Here is a 20,974-nt window from a genome sequence, read left to right as displayed (position 1 = left end):
GGGAACACACTACACACGGAGCTTAGAGGCAGGAGAGTAGGAATTATCTTGGAGGGGGAAATGAGCTTTTCTTGTGTTGCACCTCTAGTGATCTTCACCTGTGAGATAAGAGAGACTTCCAAGTGACAGTTCAAAATGGTATTGTAAATGTGAAATATTTTAACTCTCTAAAACTTACTGATGGGTGGAAAGAGACATTCAGTGTTACCAGACTTTCACGCTGACATGCCACTCAGTATTTTTCTTTCAATACCTTGGTAAAAAAAATGCAGTTCATCCAGTTAAAGTATGTCTTCCGTATATGTTTTACCACAAGGAAGCCAGACAAACACTCCCATGTACAAACACAAAAATATATATGTATTTTAATTTTCATTTGGTCATATTTTATTTAACAGAATGTCATTCTTCCTCAATAACCAATGATGACTCAAAGTAGTAGCACTCTCCAAAGCAGCCCATTGATCACAGAGAACTGATGATATTTAAATATACAATATAAAGAGTGATGTTTCACAAAGTTGCTTTATCTTCAGACTTTAGGTTAGAACACAACAGACCAAAATTAACCATTTCACTAGGTCCAATAATAAAATTCAAACTGACAAGTTGTGAAAAGAGAATAGTAATTGAAACTTTACAGAGAAAGAACATGATTAATAAACTTGTCCTGGCTTTACAAATCTCAGACCCCCTGAGTCCTAACAATACTAAACTGAGAAACAAACAAATTTTATCCTGAGGATACAAGCATTGTTTGCAAATTACTCCTGCAATTTAATTTTGAATTTTGATATGATGCTTTAATATTTTCCATAAGGCTCCAAAGTAGATTGCTGCATGCAAAAAGAACATTATTCAGTAGTTACTGTTATGCAAGTACTACAGATCACAGGAGCCTTAAGGCACAGATTGCCAATCTGCAATTTTAGATGCCACCACGACTAGCTGTTAATCATTATTCTCATAACAGAGCTGTATTATTAGATTATGTGAGTGATTTTGTATTTGCATGAGTGCAGAATCAACAGAGTTAACATGATTTGTGCACAGCTTTCACTGGGGCACGAGTACTTATATAAAATGTTGTTGATTAAAAGTTGGGGCAGTAGAGTGACAGCTAACAGTCAGGGAAGGTAACATCTTAAATCACAAGAGCTGTTTCACCTACACTTCTAGCCAGACTCTTTTGTTTTGTATTCCTTTATGATGTGGTTGGCCTTGGTCTCATTTTCCATCTCACTCTGTTAACTAGAGATTTATAGAAGGGAAATATTTCAAATACTGGTCCTCAAGATCTACTCTGCAGATTATCAGTATGTTTGGGTTTTTTTACAGTTTTCTTCAGTTATTCATAGAATAAAGCACACACAGAAGACAGGATGCTGTTGAACACAAGAGGGTAGGAGAAGGGATGAAAAGCTGGGAATGTTTTGCAGAGCACATTTCACACAGCAATCCTTAGGGTGAAAGAGCTAGAGAAGCAAATGATTTAAAAGAGCCATTATTCTCAATTTGAACACTAGAAAACTGCAAAACAATTTTTCTTATTATTGTCAGGTAATCTAAATGTGTCCCTCTGAATATATTCATAGCTTTAGAAAATTTTCATTTTCTACTGTTAATTCCTGTTACCATTGCTGCATCAAAATGCATGTGAAAGTCAGGGACAACCATACTGAAAGGAAAGTGATTTTACACTAAGTCCTATCAAGGATACAATGCAACCAAACCCTAGAAGTCTTTAAGTTATCATAATCTTAGGCATTACTTGTAACAATCACCAATTTCATATTCTTAGGCATTAAGTGTAATGCTTAAAGTTGTCAGTTTCTTTTAAATCATCTCCGCTCTGAGTGACTAATGGCTACAATTAATATCACCAGCAGCACTGTTCAAAGACACAGGACACAGATCACCAGCTACAGCTTGAAGGCTGCATAATTAGCACAAGACACAGAGGTTTGCAGGGGAGATTCCCACAACACTTCCACTCACAGCTTTCCACAGAGTAGGTGCTGATACTGATGTCAGGGCAAGGCAGGCTGCAACTTGAGCAAGCACTGAATTCTCCCAAAAATTTTTCTCTGCAGCAGGGTTTTGCAGAATACGTCCCTCTCTTCTCTTCCTATGGACAGGTTGGGGGGCTCTGCCCTTCCAGCTTCTGCACACTACATGATACCCTCATCCTGAGAGCTACTGTGGAAACAGCAGCACCAGAGGCACTTCAGGTTTAGCATATGCATCAGCTTTAAATATATCCAAACTGAGTTTGTGTGGGAAAGTGAGAAACATGTTATCTCTCCTTCCTGATGACAGATGCGCCATGGGGTTTGTATGTCCTCTCTAATATTACTGAGCAGGTGAAAGCCTCCCTCATAATTAAAATGGTTAACCAGTTCACTCCAAATACCTAATGTTGCTTTCTCCTGAGGCCTGCCACCTTTCCTTACAGCCACAGGGCTCTTTTAATTTTCTCCTTCCATGACTTCTTCACTCAGGCAGGACATAGCACTTCTCATATTCCTGAGACCCATCTACAGGTGTCTCTGCTGTCTTGTTCTGACCCCTAAAGTTATATTCGCAAACTCAGCTACAGCACCTACTAATTTACATGGTAACCCGTTTTCTAAAGATTTGGGAAAATCCATTGTGGCCATACATGGTAGACCATGTGAAAAATGGAAACTCTGCTCATAATGTAGAGGGGGGACTCATAATAGGCTACTGATTAATTACTTGGAAGTGTTAATGCAAATTCTATCACATCATTTTTGCCATTCATACAGCTTTCCACTGCAGGCTTGCTTCTTTCTGTTTTGTTTTTTTAATTATTGTGTTTTATCATCTTCTATTATCTCTCCCCTTGATTTTTTCTACTCTTAAATTTTTATTAACCAAGGGACCTGATTTGAGATGCCTGCCTTTAGGCACTGCTGTTTGTTGCTGATGATGCGACAGCCTCTTTAAGGAATCACAGCCGCATTTCCATATCAAATAAAAATCCTAATTAACTCCTGCCATTTGTCTACTGCAAATTGACAGATATGTCAATTCACTGGAAGTGAATTCTCTACAAAAGGAAGCTTTGTCAAACCTTTATTTAAGAGGACTTACTGTGAGCCAGTGGTTCAGAGAGAACAGATCTGGCTGACCACAGTCTCTGCAGACAAAATACTTTGGCCACATTTTAACAAGCGTGTACCATAAGGAATTGTCAGCATCTTCCTTTGAGGTCTCTCTATTTCCCCTGTGTGCAGTGCTTTCCCCCTGGCTTTGGATTCCACAGCAAGAGCTGATCAATTCATATTTTGAACTCACTGCAGAAACTTCTTTTTTCTCTAGTTTTAGATTCATACCATGCAAGTGTTAACATGTCTTTTATCAATCAAAGCAGTTTACACACACAAAACACAGGAGGAGGAGTGACAAAAGTGGGAACTTCTCACCCATGTTTCAACTTCACCACTGCCCAGCGCTGCACAAATTATTTTTTAACAACAACAAAAAAAAACCACTTTGCAAATTATGCAATCCAACAGGGGTCAATGCTGTTTTGTGCCAACAAACACCTAGGAAGGAAATAAATTAAGATCCCAAAAGCTGATAGGAAAAAAATTCCTACACAACTGAAAACTGAAATGCAGACTGAAAGGAATGTCCAAGGGGATCTGCTAAATACAGATTTTGACACAGGATCATTCAAAGCTACAAGGCAATACAGGACGTGGGATTCTATCTACCTGGCTTGCACTGTCATTTGGGGTCACCTGAGCATGCCTCTAAACAAAATGTTGATGTTCCTTGTATAGTTAATGTAAGATAAGTATCTTGTTTTGTTCCCGACGGATTTCTTTATGAGGAAAATTTCATTTTGTGGGAGTCTTTGCATTAAACTACCTTTTTTCCCGAGAATGAGACAGGGAAGAAAGGTATTTCATTTGGAGGACATACACCCTCTTTGCCATCTCCTCAGCAGAAATGATTAAATGTACACCCAGATTTAACTCCACAGGAAAGCAGATCACCCCTGGTTTGCAAAGGTCTCTTGGTAAAGTGTTTAAAGAAACTAGACGTGAGTGAATCATCAATAAGACCTTCTTACACAGAAGAGGGACACATCTCCTGTTAAAATCAGACTGAGTGATCAGTGTAATCTTTTCCACACAGAAAAATGTCTTCCATTGATATATGTCTCTAACTTGCTCCTGTTTTACTACCAGAGAAATGGGACGACTATTATTTTCTCAATTTCATTGAGTGTTTTGAAGTTTGTGGACAAAAGACCTATTCTCACCACCAGTAGTACACACTCACTGTCTGCTTGCAAAATACCTTTCCTTAGAGGGACCTGATCCAGCTAGCAATGTGATTAAGCGTTATCTTCAGTACAATGCTATGAGACCTTTGCTGTTGTCTTTCACATTGATATTTATCTTCCAAATTTGTCTTGGAACCCAACACTGCTAATAGCTCAGCAGGGCATTCCCCAGACGCAATTTAATATTATAAAATCCAAACTCCCCCTAAAATCCCATTTTAATATTCTTAATAAAATCCTGAAGCCTGATTGGTTTTGGTTTTTTTCTCTCTCGCATGCTCTTTCAAACATGACTTCATCAAAAAACTTGACAAATACATACATCAATAAACATAACAGAAACAATATAATAACAGGGATATGACCAAAGCTTATTGCAAAATGTTTTCCAAGTAATGCTAAATGGTAGTTCTTATGATGCTTGACAAACTTTAATTTCCCGAACGGAACAGGAAAATAATAAAAGGCATGAACAAAATACTGTCAGGTTACAATTTTGTCAGGTAATGTGCTTAGGCTTGGCTGTGACTGTGATTAAATAATACAAAGAGCATTCCATGCAAGGTATTGAGCTAAAACATTTGAGAGCGACATTAAAGCGAATCTGCTCCTCCACATATCAGTGACCTCTTGAGGCCCCTTTTACTCTTCTTTTCTTTAATTCTGTTTTCAGTTTGTGACTAGGCATAGCATGTTTGTAGAGTGCAAAACATCTTCTTAAATATGCTATACAGTAAATTTACATTTCTGTAAAGACATCTCAAACTATTTTACAACTAATAACTATTGGGAGGGAGTCTGTGTATTTGTTGGAGCTTAGTGGGTCTGATTACCTGTCTCTATAAAGCCAAGAGTCTACTGACATCTCTGATTACAAGCAGATTTTGGTCATAGAAGTTTCCATAATTTTTCCATATATTTTTAAACATTTGTGTCTTGGAAAAGTCATTATGTAAGAGGATATTTTTAGAACTTATCAAAAGCCCAATCAATTTTTACACTTTTTTTTTAATTCTCCTTTTTTTTTTACATAGCTGGACAGGTATATCCAGTTTCTCCACTAAGTTCCTTATATTGCAGGATATTTTTATATGCATATCAGCATGCATAATTACAACAAGTTTTTATTCTACCCAATACACAAGAAAGGTAAGAAATTAAGAGGAGTTCCTCCCAAGCATGTGCATTCTGGTTTTAGCACTTCAATTCTGCTATAAAAATTAGACAGCAATTCCTATGATAATAAAGATTGGAAAAAGTTTTCAGTCCAAATTCATCTAATAAAAATTGAACTACCTATAAAGATTTTCTACAAGAAAGGCGGAACCCTTTATGTACCCTGATATGTAAAAGAGAAATGCCTTCAAAGAATAGTGAGAGCAGGTAAAATATATTTATTTCTTTTACCCATTTCCATATTCTTTTTCAATGTCACAATTGCAATTACCACTGTCAGAATTTGATTCAGTGAAATAAAAGCTGCAGCCAAGATGACCTGTAGCCTAACTCTTCAAGAGAGAGCATCTTATTGAAAAAGCAATTTTGTTCTTACTGAAAGATGAGGTCCCAGTTACACAAAATTATAATATATCCTACTTTCACTTTCTGGAAAAAATGTATTCATACTCATTATCTTAAATTGAAATCAGACATCAGAAAATATTACATAAATTACAGTTAAGTGCACAAATAAAGGATTTTCAAACAAAAAATTTATAAGCTTCAAAACAAATTTCAAGCTTCATACAGTGGAACAGATTTGCATTTTGTGATTAGACAGGTGGTGTACTCTGAAATCAGCATCCTGCTGTCTTACACTAGTCTGGCCCAAGTATGTAAAAGAATCCATGAAGATGTTGATCACCACTGTGTCACAGCTTGTGTAAATGTGGAGTACTGACTAAATCCTGAAGCCCTTATAAGGAGAAATTTTCTACTGATGTTTTAGTTTTATCTGACAAGAATTTTTAAATCATAACCATGGCAATATAATATTCTACTAACCAGAAGTGTGGAAATATATAACATACATTCAAAAATGGCACTTATGCGAATACTGGAGACACATCTCACTTCACAGCATGATTTCACAAGGAATGTGAAAAATGAAACTGAATAAAAGAGTACATAAGAACTGATCATTTTTTCAAGTCTCTCAAACCACAGAAGTAGTATTAGGACAGTTTCTACTACTGACAACTTTTAGAACAGACTGATAAGAAGTTCAGGCTCCATATCTTTCCTCTCTGCATTTCCTAACACATACCATGAAAACAGAATTAGGAAAGCAGAAAGGCAAGGAGTTGTTCAGACAAGTTCCTGCAAGCTGATGGCATATTAGGGCATGCACTGTCAGTGCTGCTAATGACCTGTGAAGTAGGAAAGCTTTATCTGTGATTTGCCTGGGCTAATCAAGGGTGATGCTGGAAGAGTCAGGGTCGTCTCAGCCCTGAGAAATGCTGAAGCTGCCACCACGGGAGTTACAGCTCAACTCGAGACGACAGACTTTCAAGTTCTCACTCTGCTCTTAACCCATCTCAGCGTACCAAATCTTACAGCTGTAATCCTGGATGAGAAGAGGTGACCTACAACCAGTAACTTGGAAACTTCACCTATCACTGGAGCGATGGAGGAAATGTTTTAAACTCTAGCACTTGGGAGGCAGGGTTGCTGTGAACTATCACCTCCAGTGTGGTCAGTGTTTTCATAACTAATCCCTGCCCTGCCTGAACATGCTCTTACAATGCCTTTAGCTATTCAGATGTCTTGCTGGGCACCGTGTGTGTCCTCCCACTCTGACTGTCGATTTAAGTCCTAATAAGAAATTACATTATCACCTCTGCACGCCACTGGCTCCACACACATCAGCCAGCACACAGAGATCACACAGCCCCTATGTTTCAGCAGATTTACCCAATCCCTAGTGAAAACTGTTGCCCTTTTGAGGTAAAATGTATTTCTCTATTATGGCACATGTTCAGTATATACAGTTACACTACAACCAAAACAAAGGTGTCCCAAACTATAGGCTGAGATGCTTGACTAAAACTTATTCATATTAATCTTTGCTTGGAGTGGGATGCTGTTGATCTATGGAAAGTTCTACTATATTGATAATGACAGTGTCTCAATATACAATCTATAATATATCTAAGTACATTGAATAGGTATGATTTCTCATATAAACCTTCCATGAAATATACTTATCTAACAATGTCACCTTGTATGCTTGTCAGAGATTGGTAAAAATATATATATATGTATCCAGTCTCCCAGTGCACAGGATTCAGTGACTAACCTCTGCTGCCAGGCTTTAGTTTCAGGTACTGGTTATTCCACTGTAGTTAGAGGACTAATGTCTCACTCCAAGGGAGAAAGAGTTCTGGAAATATTCTTGATGTGCACCCAAAATGCAAGAGAAGTAACTCCAATGTGTCCCACATGACAACACCCAGATTAGGGTACCAAGCCAGGTTACTTGTGTAAATGAAAAGTTAGGGATGAAACCTCAGAGACCCATACAGCTAAATGACAAAGCTATCCAAGAGTTGGTTCCAGTTCACCTATGATCTTTCTCACAATGCACATTGTTTATGCTAAATAACAATCCTAGACCCCAGTGTTATTTAAGAAACCAATTCCCATAGTTAGGAAACATTGCACTGATTACAGCATCTCCCAAGCACTTATATTCCCTCTTTATCTTAGTACACTATGTGATCATTGCAGAAGAAAATCCAGTAGTCAGTGTACTGGTTGGCTTCCCATGGAAAGGACAACACTTAACTGCCTTTGATGTTTTTCTTTGTTCAGTATGTTTCTTTCTGTGCATGTGTGCATGTGAGAACACGCACGTTTTCTTCTCTTTTTTATGGTACACTTCACAGACATATTTAATAGTCACTCATTTCCATAGCACTTGTTTATCATAACTTACAAAGTAAAGTTGGAGGATTATATTGTATTTACAAACAAGTTGGCACTTACAGAATAAATTATTGATTCTTTTTCTTTTTTTTATTTTTCTTTTTTTTTCTTCACTTCTTTTTCACCAAAGGGCTTCCAGAATTCAGGCAGAATAGTAACACCTGCTGCCAATATGCTACATTAACATGAGTAAATAGGGTTCCAGCTGTTACACTCTTCCCCAATGATTTTCTTGTTGCTGAGAGGCAGTGCCTTCCACCTCAGTTCATGTCCAATGCTCAAAAACTGTTAGTCAAGTGAAAGCAAAGGCTGCATGTTTTCTTCCTCATTCTTATCCATGCGTTTCAGCACCCCAGGATCCACAACTGACTGAGACCTGCAGAGGGACAACATGTTTATGTGACATTTCTAGATCAAGACAAATGAGGGTAAACCTCAGCTTTCTTTTGTTTATTTTAATTTCTGTCAGTGTTTAAAAATAAGGGTACAGCATTACCCAAGCATCTGATCATTGCAAATCATCAGGAAATACCCTCATAGAGGGATAACAGGGCTCAGTGCTGATCTGTAAATATGGGAGCAAAAGGTGGAATAAAGTGGATTCTCTCTTCAGTGAAATTGTGAAGCAGGGAGTATCCTCCACAGACAAGGGCAAACTAAGCAGTCCTCAGTAGTGACTTAAGCACTGTCTCTCCAGAAGATTATACAGCAATGGGCTGGCAAAGAAGGTACAATTCAGCCACCCAGCTGGCTAATCACCCACTGCAATTAGCAGGATGTGTCAGCTGGAAGCACAGGTTGCTCCTTTTCTGAATAGCATCTTAATTCAACAGTGCAAGATCCTAAGTCAAACCTAAGAAGAGTGCCATGGTTAGCAGGATTTCTGAAGCAGCACAAATGTCTCAAACTCACTTTTCAGGTCAACTGAACAAGGCAGGGCAAATTCACTGATGATTGTAACATTCCTCTAGATTCTCTGATTCAGCCCAGAAGCATAACATGATACCAGAGCCCTGCAACAGCCATATGTGAGAGGCAAAGAGGAAAACTGAGTCTCCAGCAAAATCAAAATGTTCTATTGAAAACAAATCCTGGAGTGTTAAGATGGGGTCTCACATCAGCCATGGCTCAGCTCATCAAAAAAGCAGCTGCTTCTGGGCTACAGTAAATGCAACCCTGGTTAGATGTTTCCTTTAGTGAGAAAAATCTCAAGCAGGAAATGCCTACTTCTCTTTCCTTCTGTAAAGATTTGAGATGACTAAAGAGCATGTGTACATCTCTACAATGCAGGCATTTATTTTTGATCAGTGGAAGCACACTGTGCCTGCAGCATTGCTACAGATTTGCCCATTTAGAGGGCCACAGTGCAGAGAAAAACCTTTACAAATTCTAACCTTTCCTAAGATAAGCACATGGAGTCAATCCCCCCCCCTTATAAACTAGCATCCTCCAGTGAAACCAATGAATGAGGCTGATAAGGTCTTTCTCAAAAAAATTTAAAGAAAACTTACAAAAACACAAGAAAAACATCTGACTTAAAGCTTGGGTGAAAACTTTAGACACAAAGATATTTTCTAATATATTTATCCCATTCTCGTACTAATACTAAAATCAAGAGAATTAGCTTTAAAAATACTATAATCTCTCTTATGATAAGCATAATTTAAACTTTTTTAATTAAGAGTGTACAATAATACTTATCCTGAACACTAGTCAGTTCCTCAGGCAGAAAACTAAACCACAGAATCAAAAATGCTTTTTTAAAAATCTTCACAAGGTACCGTGCCAATGCGAAGCTGATTGAAAATTTGCTGGTGGAAAGCAGCACTCATGGAAAATCCAGTTCATCATGATAAAAATTGCTGTGGAAGCAAATTAACTTCAAAGGTTTGCCAACTGGATGTAAGTGCTAAAACTGAGCCTTTTCCTTGCCTGCCAGCGACTGAGCAGACAGGGTTTCCAGTTCTCATCTGGGGAGAGTTGAAGGGCAGCTGGAATTGCTGCAAACCTGGCCTCCAGTTCCCAGTGAGGAAGCTTTGCCCATAAATTCCTAGGGCCTCCAAAGCCCCCAGTGCCAAGGCAGGTGTGAAAATTCAACTGCACAAATCCTGTTCTATGGTTTGTAAACTGAGATGCCCAAAAGCCTTGAAGAAGAAGGAGATATAGTTTGCACTCAGTTTTAAACAGAAATTTACTGTCATGCTTCATCAGCAGCAATTCACAAATGAAGGTACGTGAAAGGAAAAACATTTAAGTCTATAGCTCCTTCTCTACTGCCTACATCTCCCAGATAAATTTACAGATATTACTGAATATATTCTGAGAAAACACAGTGGGTCAGTTATACTACAAAGTCCCATTGCAGAGGTGAGGAACCAAACCACAGCTCCTCTGCAAAGTTTATCAACACAGACACCTGCCCTGCTGGGTTAGGTGAGAGGAGGATGCAGGTCTCCAGCTGGGTGCCTCAGGATGACAGCCATGGGTGAACACAGCCACAGGCTAAACCTGACTGCTGAGACAGATGCAATGTTGCCAGATGACAAAAACAAGTTCTCCCCAGAGGTCGGTGCTACAGGCGGCATTAATTCCTCCTTATACCCATCATCCTCCTCCCAGTCAACCTTCCTTTCAATGTGAGGTCATCCAATTCACCAAAAATTCAAGGAGATCTGGAGAAATGTCAGCAGTTAACACTTGGGGCAAAAAGAAATGGGGGGTAAGAAAGAAATGAATTCTCAGTAGCAGTTTGGTTTTAGAAAGACATTCTTTCAGGAAGTAAACTAATTTTAAAATGGGAAGCCAAATTAAACAAGATAATTGTTGGAAATCTGCTAGATGCTTGTGAAATTTGTTCTAAGCTAAGCACTTTTCATTGCCTTAGTCATGGCTTTTCATATATTAAAAAATTTATGCACTAACATATACTGACTGTGGGTTTAAACTGAGAGAAACAACCCATTACTTGCTGAATAGTTAAATTTAATTTTTAATGAAATAGAGTTTATCTGTTTTATTGTAAGTTTTCTATTCGTGTTTTAGCAGAGTCTGTGCACTTAGTACACTGAAGTCTTGGGACTTTCTGTCAGTCTTAGTATTAGCACAGTAGGTCTACTTAGTACTTTTTATGTCCAGCAGCAGGGAACAAGGATTCCAGCAGATTCTGGATGCATGCTGAGAAAGAATACATAGAAGGTGAAGAAATTTTAGCATAATATTATACAGATACAGATTTCAACGTTTATTTTCTGCACTAGGTCTCCTACTGTGTTAGTTCACCCAGAATGAAAGAATATCAATTTGAAGCTTACACTGAAGTGTAACACTGTATCAAAAGAGTTTTCATAAACAAGGTAAATGAGAATAAAAATTATTTGAGAAAGAATGAAGAATCTGGTCAACTCACTGCTTTTCCACTTAATAATATTCTTGCCCAGGACAATCTGGAAAACTCTGCTCCAAACAGGATATTCCAAAAGGACTTGTCATAGGCCTTCTCATATTTTATTTTGTTGCACCCTTGGATGCAGTTCTTTAGTCTCACAACATCATTTTGCAGCAGAAAGACTTCTGAATTTCAGTTCCTTAATTCCATCCTTCTAAGACAGCTTCTCTCTTGACTCAATTCTTGTATTATGTGCAAATAATATGTAAGTGTATTGCTCACCTTCCCTTCCCCTGGCTCTTTTTCTCTGTCCCATTTTCTCCATTAATTGTGTTAGTTACACATTTCTAGCTTCCTATATCTGGGCATTGGGGATTTTGGAGGCTCTGGGAATTTATGGCCAAAGCTCCCTCACTGGGAATTTGAGACCAGGTTTGCAGCTGTTCCAGCAGCCCTGTCATATAGTTTCAGAACCTTTTTTAACTTCTTATCCTAGCTCATTCCTATCCAATTTCTTGCTATTTCCCACCTTCAATAAAGTGGAGGCTTTTTCAACACAAAATCCTTAAACTTTATTGGGTTTTTTATTTTTTTTTTAATTTGCTATAGCAATATTATGTTTTCTCCTCTATTTCCACAAAAATAACTCCCTTTTAAACCACACTATCCTTCCCAGTCTAGGCAATATTTTCCAGCCGAAATAATCTTCCTGGCTGAGAAATCTGAAAATATTTTATCCTGATTGATCTCTTTCCAGAGTTTCTTTCCCTTCTGAATCACATACTATCTCCTGAAACTGAGTACTCAGCCTGGCATATCCTAACTTAATTTTAATGATTTTATATATTGGTTTCTGCCTTGTTTGTTCTTTTCTGATCTATTGCTAGGCCTGTCCCTTATAAGCTGCACTCTGACTTTTTGCTGCCCTTTCTATCACAGCTGTAATCTTTAGCCTTTTCTCTCCTGCTGCCCTGGCAAACTTGGATCAGATTCACCCCTTCCAAGTTAATGACCCCACTGCCTCCATAGCTACTGGAAAAGTAACTAAGCTCTTCCTATACTTTATTTTGAATGGTAAAACGCATCAAGCAATTACATTGTACCTTCTCAAAGAGAAGAATATCAGAATGCTAGAATGTTTACCAAACTTGAGTATAACAATTGGAACTGGTTTTGGTCCTGGTTCTCTTACTTTCTCAGACATGCAGTCACTGTGACTGATGGTTCAGATGCCATACATGTCCTGGCATCTACAGGCTGGTGGATAGGATACCACGCAGTGGGCTATGAGGTAGAGGAAGATAAGAGCTAACACTACCACCCAGAAAGATAATTGACCCAAATTTACCCTCTGCACGGAGGCTCACTCCAGCTAGCATTGTTCCTCCAATAAGTACTGTAGGCTGAGGTGAGATAGCAGCTTATTCCAAAGACAGTGCTGTATATACAAACCTATATGGCACCACAGAAAAAATCAGCTGCACTGAGTTCACAACTCACATGTGTAATAATCACGGCCATGATCTCTCATCAACACTGATCTTTTTAAGAAAGGGAAAAAAACCACAATTGTCTTCCTATATGGTAGACTGAACTACCTACAGCTTCATAAAGGATGAAGAAGGCAAATGTTAACCTTATGGCAATACTAGAAGACAGCAGTACCTTTAACTCACCTTTTCATGGATTTGGGAGAGAGGTCCTTTTCTATATCCTTCGCAGGAGTGTTGTAGGAGTCCGCGTTGCATTCACTGTCATCATCGTATTCGTGGTCGAGCAGTGTTCTTGCCCACGTGCCCATGTCATAGGGGGGCAACATTCCTCCAAACTCTGAAGGCAGGATCTCAGGGTGTATGAGCTGATGCAGGCTGTTGAGGTTGTTACCATGCAGGAATATCTGTATGTACGCATGCAGGTAAAAACACAGGCATATCACCAAAAAACATCAAAGCCCAAATGACATCATCATTATTAGGAGGATGTTGTACAATTTAAACATTCTGGTTGTGTTGGGCTAGCAGAGGAAGGTACACATCATCTCTGCCTTAAGCATGGTCATACTATGTTCATAAATCTCCAAAGTGATTAAAGCATAAATAACTTAAAATGTGTGCAGGGAAAGGGACTCAGGGAGGGCAAGAACTGGCATCTGGTAGCTAGATGGACAAAATATTAGACAAACTGCCTTGTTAATCTCTTGTCAATTGCTCTCCCTAATTCTGTGAATTAAGTTAATAAATTAATATTATAACAAATGACTAAAAATAATATTCGCCATATACAACAAGGAATATATATTGACTATCAGCATGTAGTCATGAATTCTATAAATAAGATAAATTGTGCAGTGTAATGATAACAGTGCTGGAAATATTTTCCTCCTTAATCTAGTCCTACCAGTAGCTGCCATTTATACTTGACAATACATGAAGTAAGCAATAACAGCAAACCACTGTGACAACACTGAGGGAATAGCTGGTGGACTATTTGATATTTTCCATCAATATTTTGGTAGACTGATATTCATATATACTTCACACTTATATATCTGTATATTAGTATGGCGTGGTATGAATACTTGTATTTGTGTTTACATTCAGCTTTAGTGTTTCCTCTCAGAGATCTTTCACGTTCCAGTTCAGCTTGCAGGGACTCTTCTGGGCAGCTACACCTTAGCATAATTTGTAAGAGTTAAATTCAAAAGGCAGAAAGACAAAGACCAAATATATACTTGTCTTTTATTGCTTACTTCAGACCACCTTCCAGTCAGCTGTGGACCCAGGAAAGTTAATATGACCATGCAAAACCAGTGATTTTCTTCTGTCTCAGAAAAGAATTTATCCTTTTGTGAAAGAACATTTATTAATGGTGAAAGTTATTTGCTTTATGGTGCCTTTACAGCTAAGTGTTTCACTTCTTAGCAATTGTTTGTATATATGCCTAGGACTGCATTTATCAGAATGTAACTATCACTTGCAAATCTACATGACAAATTAAAAAAATACATAATAATTCAGGATAAAAACAACAGATAAATAATAAGCCTGATAAAAAAATCTGAAGAGAATTCTCTTGGGTTTGAGGGGTATTTTCCCCAATCATTTGTTCTGCATCTAATAATTTTTTTTAAAGCTCATTTTAAATTTTATGTGCTGGTCATAACAGTCACATTTTGACACTAAGTTTAGGACTCTAAATCAATATTTAACCGCCTGACTACTTTTTATAGGTATTTGGTATTGACAAAAAAGGTTGTAAAAAGTCAGCATTTCTGAAAATATATGCCATTGATTCAGGTGTCTAAATAAAAATTTAGATGCTAACTGATAAGCCTCCATGTTCAACTGCCTTGTCACTTATTTCTAATGCTGCAACCCTCTCATGAGCTGCACTTTACTTGCTAGTTATGCATATGCAGCACTTGAGTTGAAAAGGCCTCAGACATATCTGGCACTACAATGCTCTTTGCAGAAGCTGCAGTCAACTGAGTGCAACTGAATCCTGCAAAATGGGGCTTCATTTGCATATTTATAACAGATATTACATAAAAGGCTTTGTGATCTATAGTTCAAAATCTGTAAATACCAGAGGCTTCTCAAGCATAATCTGTCAGTAAAAAACAGCTCAACACCAGGGATCATTGTGGCCTTGTAGAGTGTGTTTGAGGAGAAAAAATAGAGAGCTGCTTAAGAAGCTGATTCCATTGAAAAAAAATAATAATCGTGTTCTTTGTAGTGCCGTTGTACATGATGCTGATTGAGTTTTCCTGGATGACAAATTTCCTGTTACACAAATAATATCATTCTATACACTATAACCACCAAGCTCTAATTTAATTGCACTGATGCAAATGGTACAAATTCAGCAACATCTCAGAGGCTGCTCATGCTTATGCACAGATGCATGCACACAAATTCCCTTTTATTGGTTTTCATTCAAATTAGTATTTGCAAACTAATGCTACTAGATGCCAGCTGGGTATTTTAGCTCATGCTAATGTCAAGGAAAGCACACTAGGAAAGGACTTTGTAGTCACTAACTCTGTTTTTAAAAGAAAGATACAAATAATTTTAACAGAAACTAAACAGAACTGAATTGAATACAAACTTAATAGAAACCATAATGTTGGCAGTATTTTTTTATATAACCCCCAGGAGCAAGCATACGCTTACATTTTAAAATACATTTAAGTGCACTGCTTGACTGTGTCCTTAAAGGATAATGTTGTATAAGTTTCTAAAACAGTTAAAGGTACCCTTTACAACACAGATATATTTAAACATTTTCCACCAATAGCAAGCTGATATCTTATGTTAATCTGCTTTATTAGAGTATGATGCATCAGCAGATGATGACTGCCAGGAAATGGACAATTAAAAAGAAGAATACCCTTTTTCGTGTCTTCTCCTTTAGAAAGGGCCGGATAACTGTGTAGAGGGCATGGATATACCACGGCTGATTGACGAAATGTATTCCTCCAAACCGAGCTGGAAAGCTGTCCTGTGTGCCACAAAACAAATACACAAAATTTGAGCCAATTCTTGCCATATGTAGCACATGCATCTAACACCTTTTTTTTTTTTTTTCTGAATGCCTTCATCCTAATAATAAACTTATAACAAGAAGAAAGATTATTCAAAACTGCGTCCTCTCAGCTGAGTTCCAACTTTCCACACCACGGAGCAACACACATTGGACAGGATAAGTGTGGAGGAAGTGTGCTGAGATAGCTTTGCTATTCAAATAAAAGCACAGCATTTCTAACCTCCAGAAATGCTTTAAACATTTATGATTTGCCCATAATCCATCTATACAATGTATTTTTCTCTTTTCCACTTCTATGGATTTTATTCATTTTTAATAGTAACAATCTCAACTCTTCCAATGTCATTGAAGAGTGCTAAAAATGTCCCTCGTCTCCTCCTTAAAAAGAAAGTGTAAATCTAAGCTACTATTCAGAATGTCTCCAATATTATCCATATTTCATAAAACTGAGGCTGCATTAAATATTATGCACAAACCGTTATGCAATATCCATGACAGTAATTCTTGTCACATAGTCAGAGGCCTTCTGGGAACTTAAATGTAAGGATAGCATATCTGTATTGAAGCAATGGCTCTTCTTTTTTACTTGCTGAAAATCACAAGGGGCAGATAACTCACTAGGAAAAGATTCAGATATGCATTTTCAATTTCTAAGTCGAAAGAATATGCCAGAGGGTTTGGCAATTTCAAGAGGACAGCCACTCTGTCCTGGAATACAATTGCCAAATTCCTTGTCCTCATTTTGTCTTCGCCTGGTTGATCATATGCACAAACAATGCAATAAACCAGCTCCTATATTTCCTAGAGCTGGACCATTGAGGAAGGAGGAAAGAGGTGCAAACAGGTGCAGTTGATGCATGCTCCCTTTTGTTTTCATGGCTTATGTCAGAATCTTCTCAGTGAAGAACCTTCTCCTACTTATACAGACTCCCTAAATTAATGGCTTTCATTTGAAGCTTAAATCATCAGGTGACACAGCATAGGCAGCCATGGCAGTCACTTAGATCACAACCAGGTTCCTCACTGCAGCAGCAGCTCCTGTTTGACCATACAGGTAACAAACAAGGATATCCTTTCCAGCTACACCTCCTCCTATGTGGATGCAATAAAGGCAACTTCAGGTCTGTGCCACTGGCATCAAAGGCTCAAAGGAGGCAATCAAATAGTCTGACCTGGTGCTTTGTGCTAACAGACCTATTTTGCCTCCTCTGGAGACAAGAGAGGAGGCCCTATAGAAGCACTCAGCAGCCTCGATGTAATCTGCAAAGCGCCACTTAAAGCACAGGTCATAGAGCGCACACCAAAAAAATGGTCAAGAAAAGAATTAAAAACTATTCCAGCCAATCAAGAACTGTCACAAAAGGAAAGCAGAAACTGCAGGAAGGAAATCTTCCATATTCCAGATAGGAATATACTTTGAAAAAGTGCAACTGTCTTCATATCCACAGAACCTCTTTAGTTCTGCAAATGTGTTTATCCCTGTGGGAATAACAAAGTACAAGTCACTTACTCCTCTCCAAGGATCCATCCACATCTTGTCAGGCATGCCTAACCCAGGGTTCTTTACAGCAAGGTGCCCCTTGCCTTCAAATTGTAACAGCTTGCTGGATTTTCCATCAAGGAGGCAGCACCTTGACAATAATTTACAGGGAGGATGACAACCACAACACACACTATTCACATCTGGCTGGCCAGAGCACAAGTCAATGCAATCAATGGTCTGTTTTGCAGCTTTTCTCCAGAAACTTTTGATTAACAGCAGCTTAGAAAGAAAACAATCCTATCAAAAGACTGCTGCAGAAGCCTCATTCCGCTAAATGCACAATTCCTGTCAGCACCAACTAAACGTCAAACAGGATAGTTGGTAATTTGACACATAATTCACCCTGTTCACTATTATAAATCCCTAAACATCATTCTGAGGACACAGCTATGATGTGCAAAAGGCAGTAAATTATGTTTGTATCATAGTGATCCAACAAATCCATTTGGGAAGGATAAATCAGTGGATGACACCTTAACCTTTACTTACAGGAGATACAATTAATCTACAGAAGGTTGTGTTTATTTGGATTATCACAGCTGGTTCTCCAGCAAAGAAATCAGCTACTCCATGCTGCATACCATGCACAAAAGAGCACACACTTAGAGCTGCAGAAATCTCAGCAGAGCTGAGTCACACAGAAACTGAGGATAATTTGTGAATAAGAGCATCTCAATAGGCAAACTGGCATGTACAAACACAGATTCAGAGCAGCCTGCCAATGGCATTTGTATTCTAATGTGGTCTCAGAATGCTCTGTATCTTTTTAAAGATATAAAATTTCCAGCAGACAAAAAGATTATCCTTAAAAACTACCGCTTTGACACATCTACTATCTTTTCCTGCATCTTGGAAACCATTTACATGGAGGATCACAAATATATGTGGAATGATCCTCAAACAGAAGATGCCACTTGATCTTAAAAGCCAGCTTGTTTCAGTGTTTCTCAGAAATTCTGAAAGTATTTTCTGGAATTAAAGAAGATGGTATTTATCAGTCTCTGTGACCAAACCAAGGTGCCCAGATTCAGAAGCAGTTCCTAAGGTGTAACTAGGACCCCCAAAAATTTGTGGCAAAAACCAGAAAGGGTAATTTGGTCAGAATGATCCTGCACTGTATACAGTGCTTAAACTAGTATTCAAAAGCTGCTGAAAGTAGGTCCAAAAGGAAATCTCAAAAGCACCTGCTGAAAAATAAAAAAGCAGAATAAGCACCTACATCTGCTGGAGAAAGAGGTGTCAGAAGGTTGTCTTGCTCTTCTCAGATGTATCTGATTTCCACATGGGGATTTGCCAGACAGATGGTCATCCTTACATAAACAGCAGGTAGGAATTTCTTTCAAATCAGTGATTCTTCTGAGGATTTATGTAGATTAGGTTACAAGCACAGTGGCAGTCACAACTGCCTCTGCAGACACGCTGTACTTCAACAGATGAGCCTGTAACCCATGAATCACATGAATTCTAAGTAAAAGGAATCTCTTGCCAGAAAACGGTAAGATATGGAGATCAACTATAAAGTGAGCTGTGCTTCTGACTGGAAAAGTAATAAATCTGATGGGGTATTACCAAACTGCAAAAAAAAACTAATTATGTCTACACAGTGGGTGGATTTTTTTTCACATTCACTGTAACCTCTGTTTCAGCAGCAGAACATAACTTTTTCTTTTCTCTGGTGAGCACAGCTTGTGACATGGCCATGCCATAGACACAGACAAGCAGGCAGTTATTATCAGAGACCACAGGCCCCGTGACACGAGGCTTGCAAGTGACAACTAACAGCCAAGGAAGAGGCACACCCCTACACTACTCTTTGCAGCACTGGGGGACTACCAGTGCACCAGCAGCATCACAGAACGATCACTTGCTGGGTTTCCAACTCTTGTGAAATGGTTCTGTGCACTCACAGCACACCAATTCTACCCTCTCTGCCAAACATAATTTATACAAACTATCTTTACAAGCTTTCTCTCCAAGGGCTCGGCTGCTGTTGTCTGCTACTACCCTTGGCACATACAAAGAAGCCAGGTTTCCACTTGCCAGACATCACATTCCACCTTGTGCTGGGTTCAGCCATCACCTGAGCCAGCTTTCAGGGTTTCACCAAGGGTCCTCTGCTCCATTTTGGCCTTAAGGAACTCTTACAGCACAGGCAGCAACAGCAAAACCAGTATAGGACATTTTCAACAGCACTTATGGAAAGAAAGTGCCAAATTCCTACTGAAAACCAATGTGAGTCTTAATAGTATCAGGACTGTTATCATAAAAATGACCCTCTTTACCAAATGCAAAAAATAAAGGAACTTCTTAAAGGCCACAGCATTCTTCACTCCTTGAGCATCACGTCGACATTTAAATCTCTGAAGTCTACTTTTAATGAAGCAGCCTTCCTAGGTGAACTCAGTACTGTACCCAAATTTGTTTGCACAGCTTTTAGAAGTGTAGTCTCAGAAACTGCTGAGTCCACTGTGTGCCCAAAGGTGCTTTGGCAGCCCACTGTCATCAGAGCCTTCAAAGTATGCTGCACATCTACAGCAAAAAGACTGTCTGGACACATTTTGCCACATATTAACATCAAGAGAGTGCTTGGCATGTGTGCTCTAGGGTTATTTTTGAGGGTTTGCTGTCCTTATGTGCAATGAAAGAGTTTTTCCAGACAGTCTAGAGACATCCCTCAAAGGACAGTCTAGACAAACATGATGAATATGCTCACACCCTTTACTTAAGGCTGCACTTGAGTGCTCTGATGAATTCAGGCTGTTACATCTGCAGACAAGAAGAGGTTACAAAGTCAAAACTGCAACAGCTGTATCTTCATAACAAAAATTGCAAGTTCAAAGAAAGCATACAAAACTATTAATATCTTAACTGTGACTTAAGACTTATTCCTCAAGATAATACATTTAGTCCTCTTTTAGCTTTTCTGCTAAGTCAAGCACTTCAGGGAGAAAAAAAATACTACCAAAAAGATACTACCAAAATAGTATCTTCATAATGGAAAGCTCCACTAGAAAGAAACTTCAACATTCTGTCTTCTACAAAATGCATCACAACTAAACTTCATTTTTAGCATGTTAAAGAGAAAACTATGGAAACTCATGGAAAGACTCTGACTAGAAGGAATAGCTCACATTCCTTATCCAAGAGGTGAACTACCAGAGGAACCAAGAGTCACGGCCATCTATATCAGGAAAGAACACCCATCTTTCTACCGAACTGTAACTTTCACCAAAGGTAGGAAAGAAAACGGCAT

General features: G+C 38.5%; 1 protein-coding gene across 1 annotated transcript in view; it reads right to left on the bottom strand.

The window, feature by feature from the left end:
• Positions 1-363: 363 nt before the first annotated feature.
• CLVS2 (clavesin 2) overlaps positions 364-20,974 on the bottom strand; it is a 56,435-nt gene continuing 35,824 nt past the window's right edge. Inside the window, exons 3-5 of the mRNA XM_005418460.2 lie at positions 16,023-16,133; positions 13,310-13,530; positions 364-8,624 (exon numbers count right to left, since the gene is read on the bottom strand). Coding sequence (XP_005418517.1) covers positions 8,537-8,624; positions 13,310-13,530; positions 16,023-16,133 — 420 coding nt within the window. The 3' untranslated portion in view covers positions 364-8,536. The remainder of the gene's footprint in view (positions 8,625-13,309; positions 13,531-16,022; positions 16,134-20,974) is intronic.

The sequence above is a fragment of the Geospiza fortis genome, unplaced genomic scaffold, assembly GCF_000277835.1.
Source record: "Geospiza fortis unplaced genomic scaffold, GeoFor_1.0 scaffold98, whole genome shotgun sequence".
Taxonomy (NCBI): Eukaryota; Metazoa; Chordata; class Aves; order Passeriformes; family Thraupidae; genus Geospiza; species Geospiza fortis.
The sequence above is the reverse complement of the archived record's forward strand: the minus strand, read 5'-3'. Positions and strand labels throughout refer to the sequence as shown.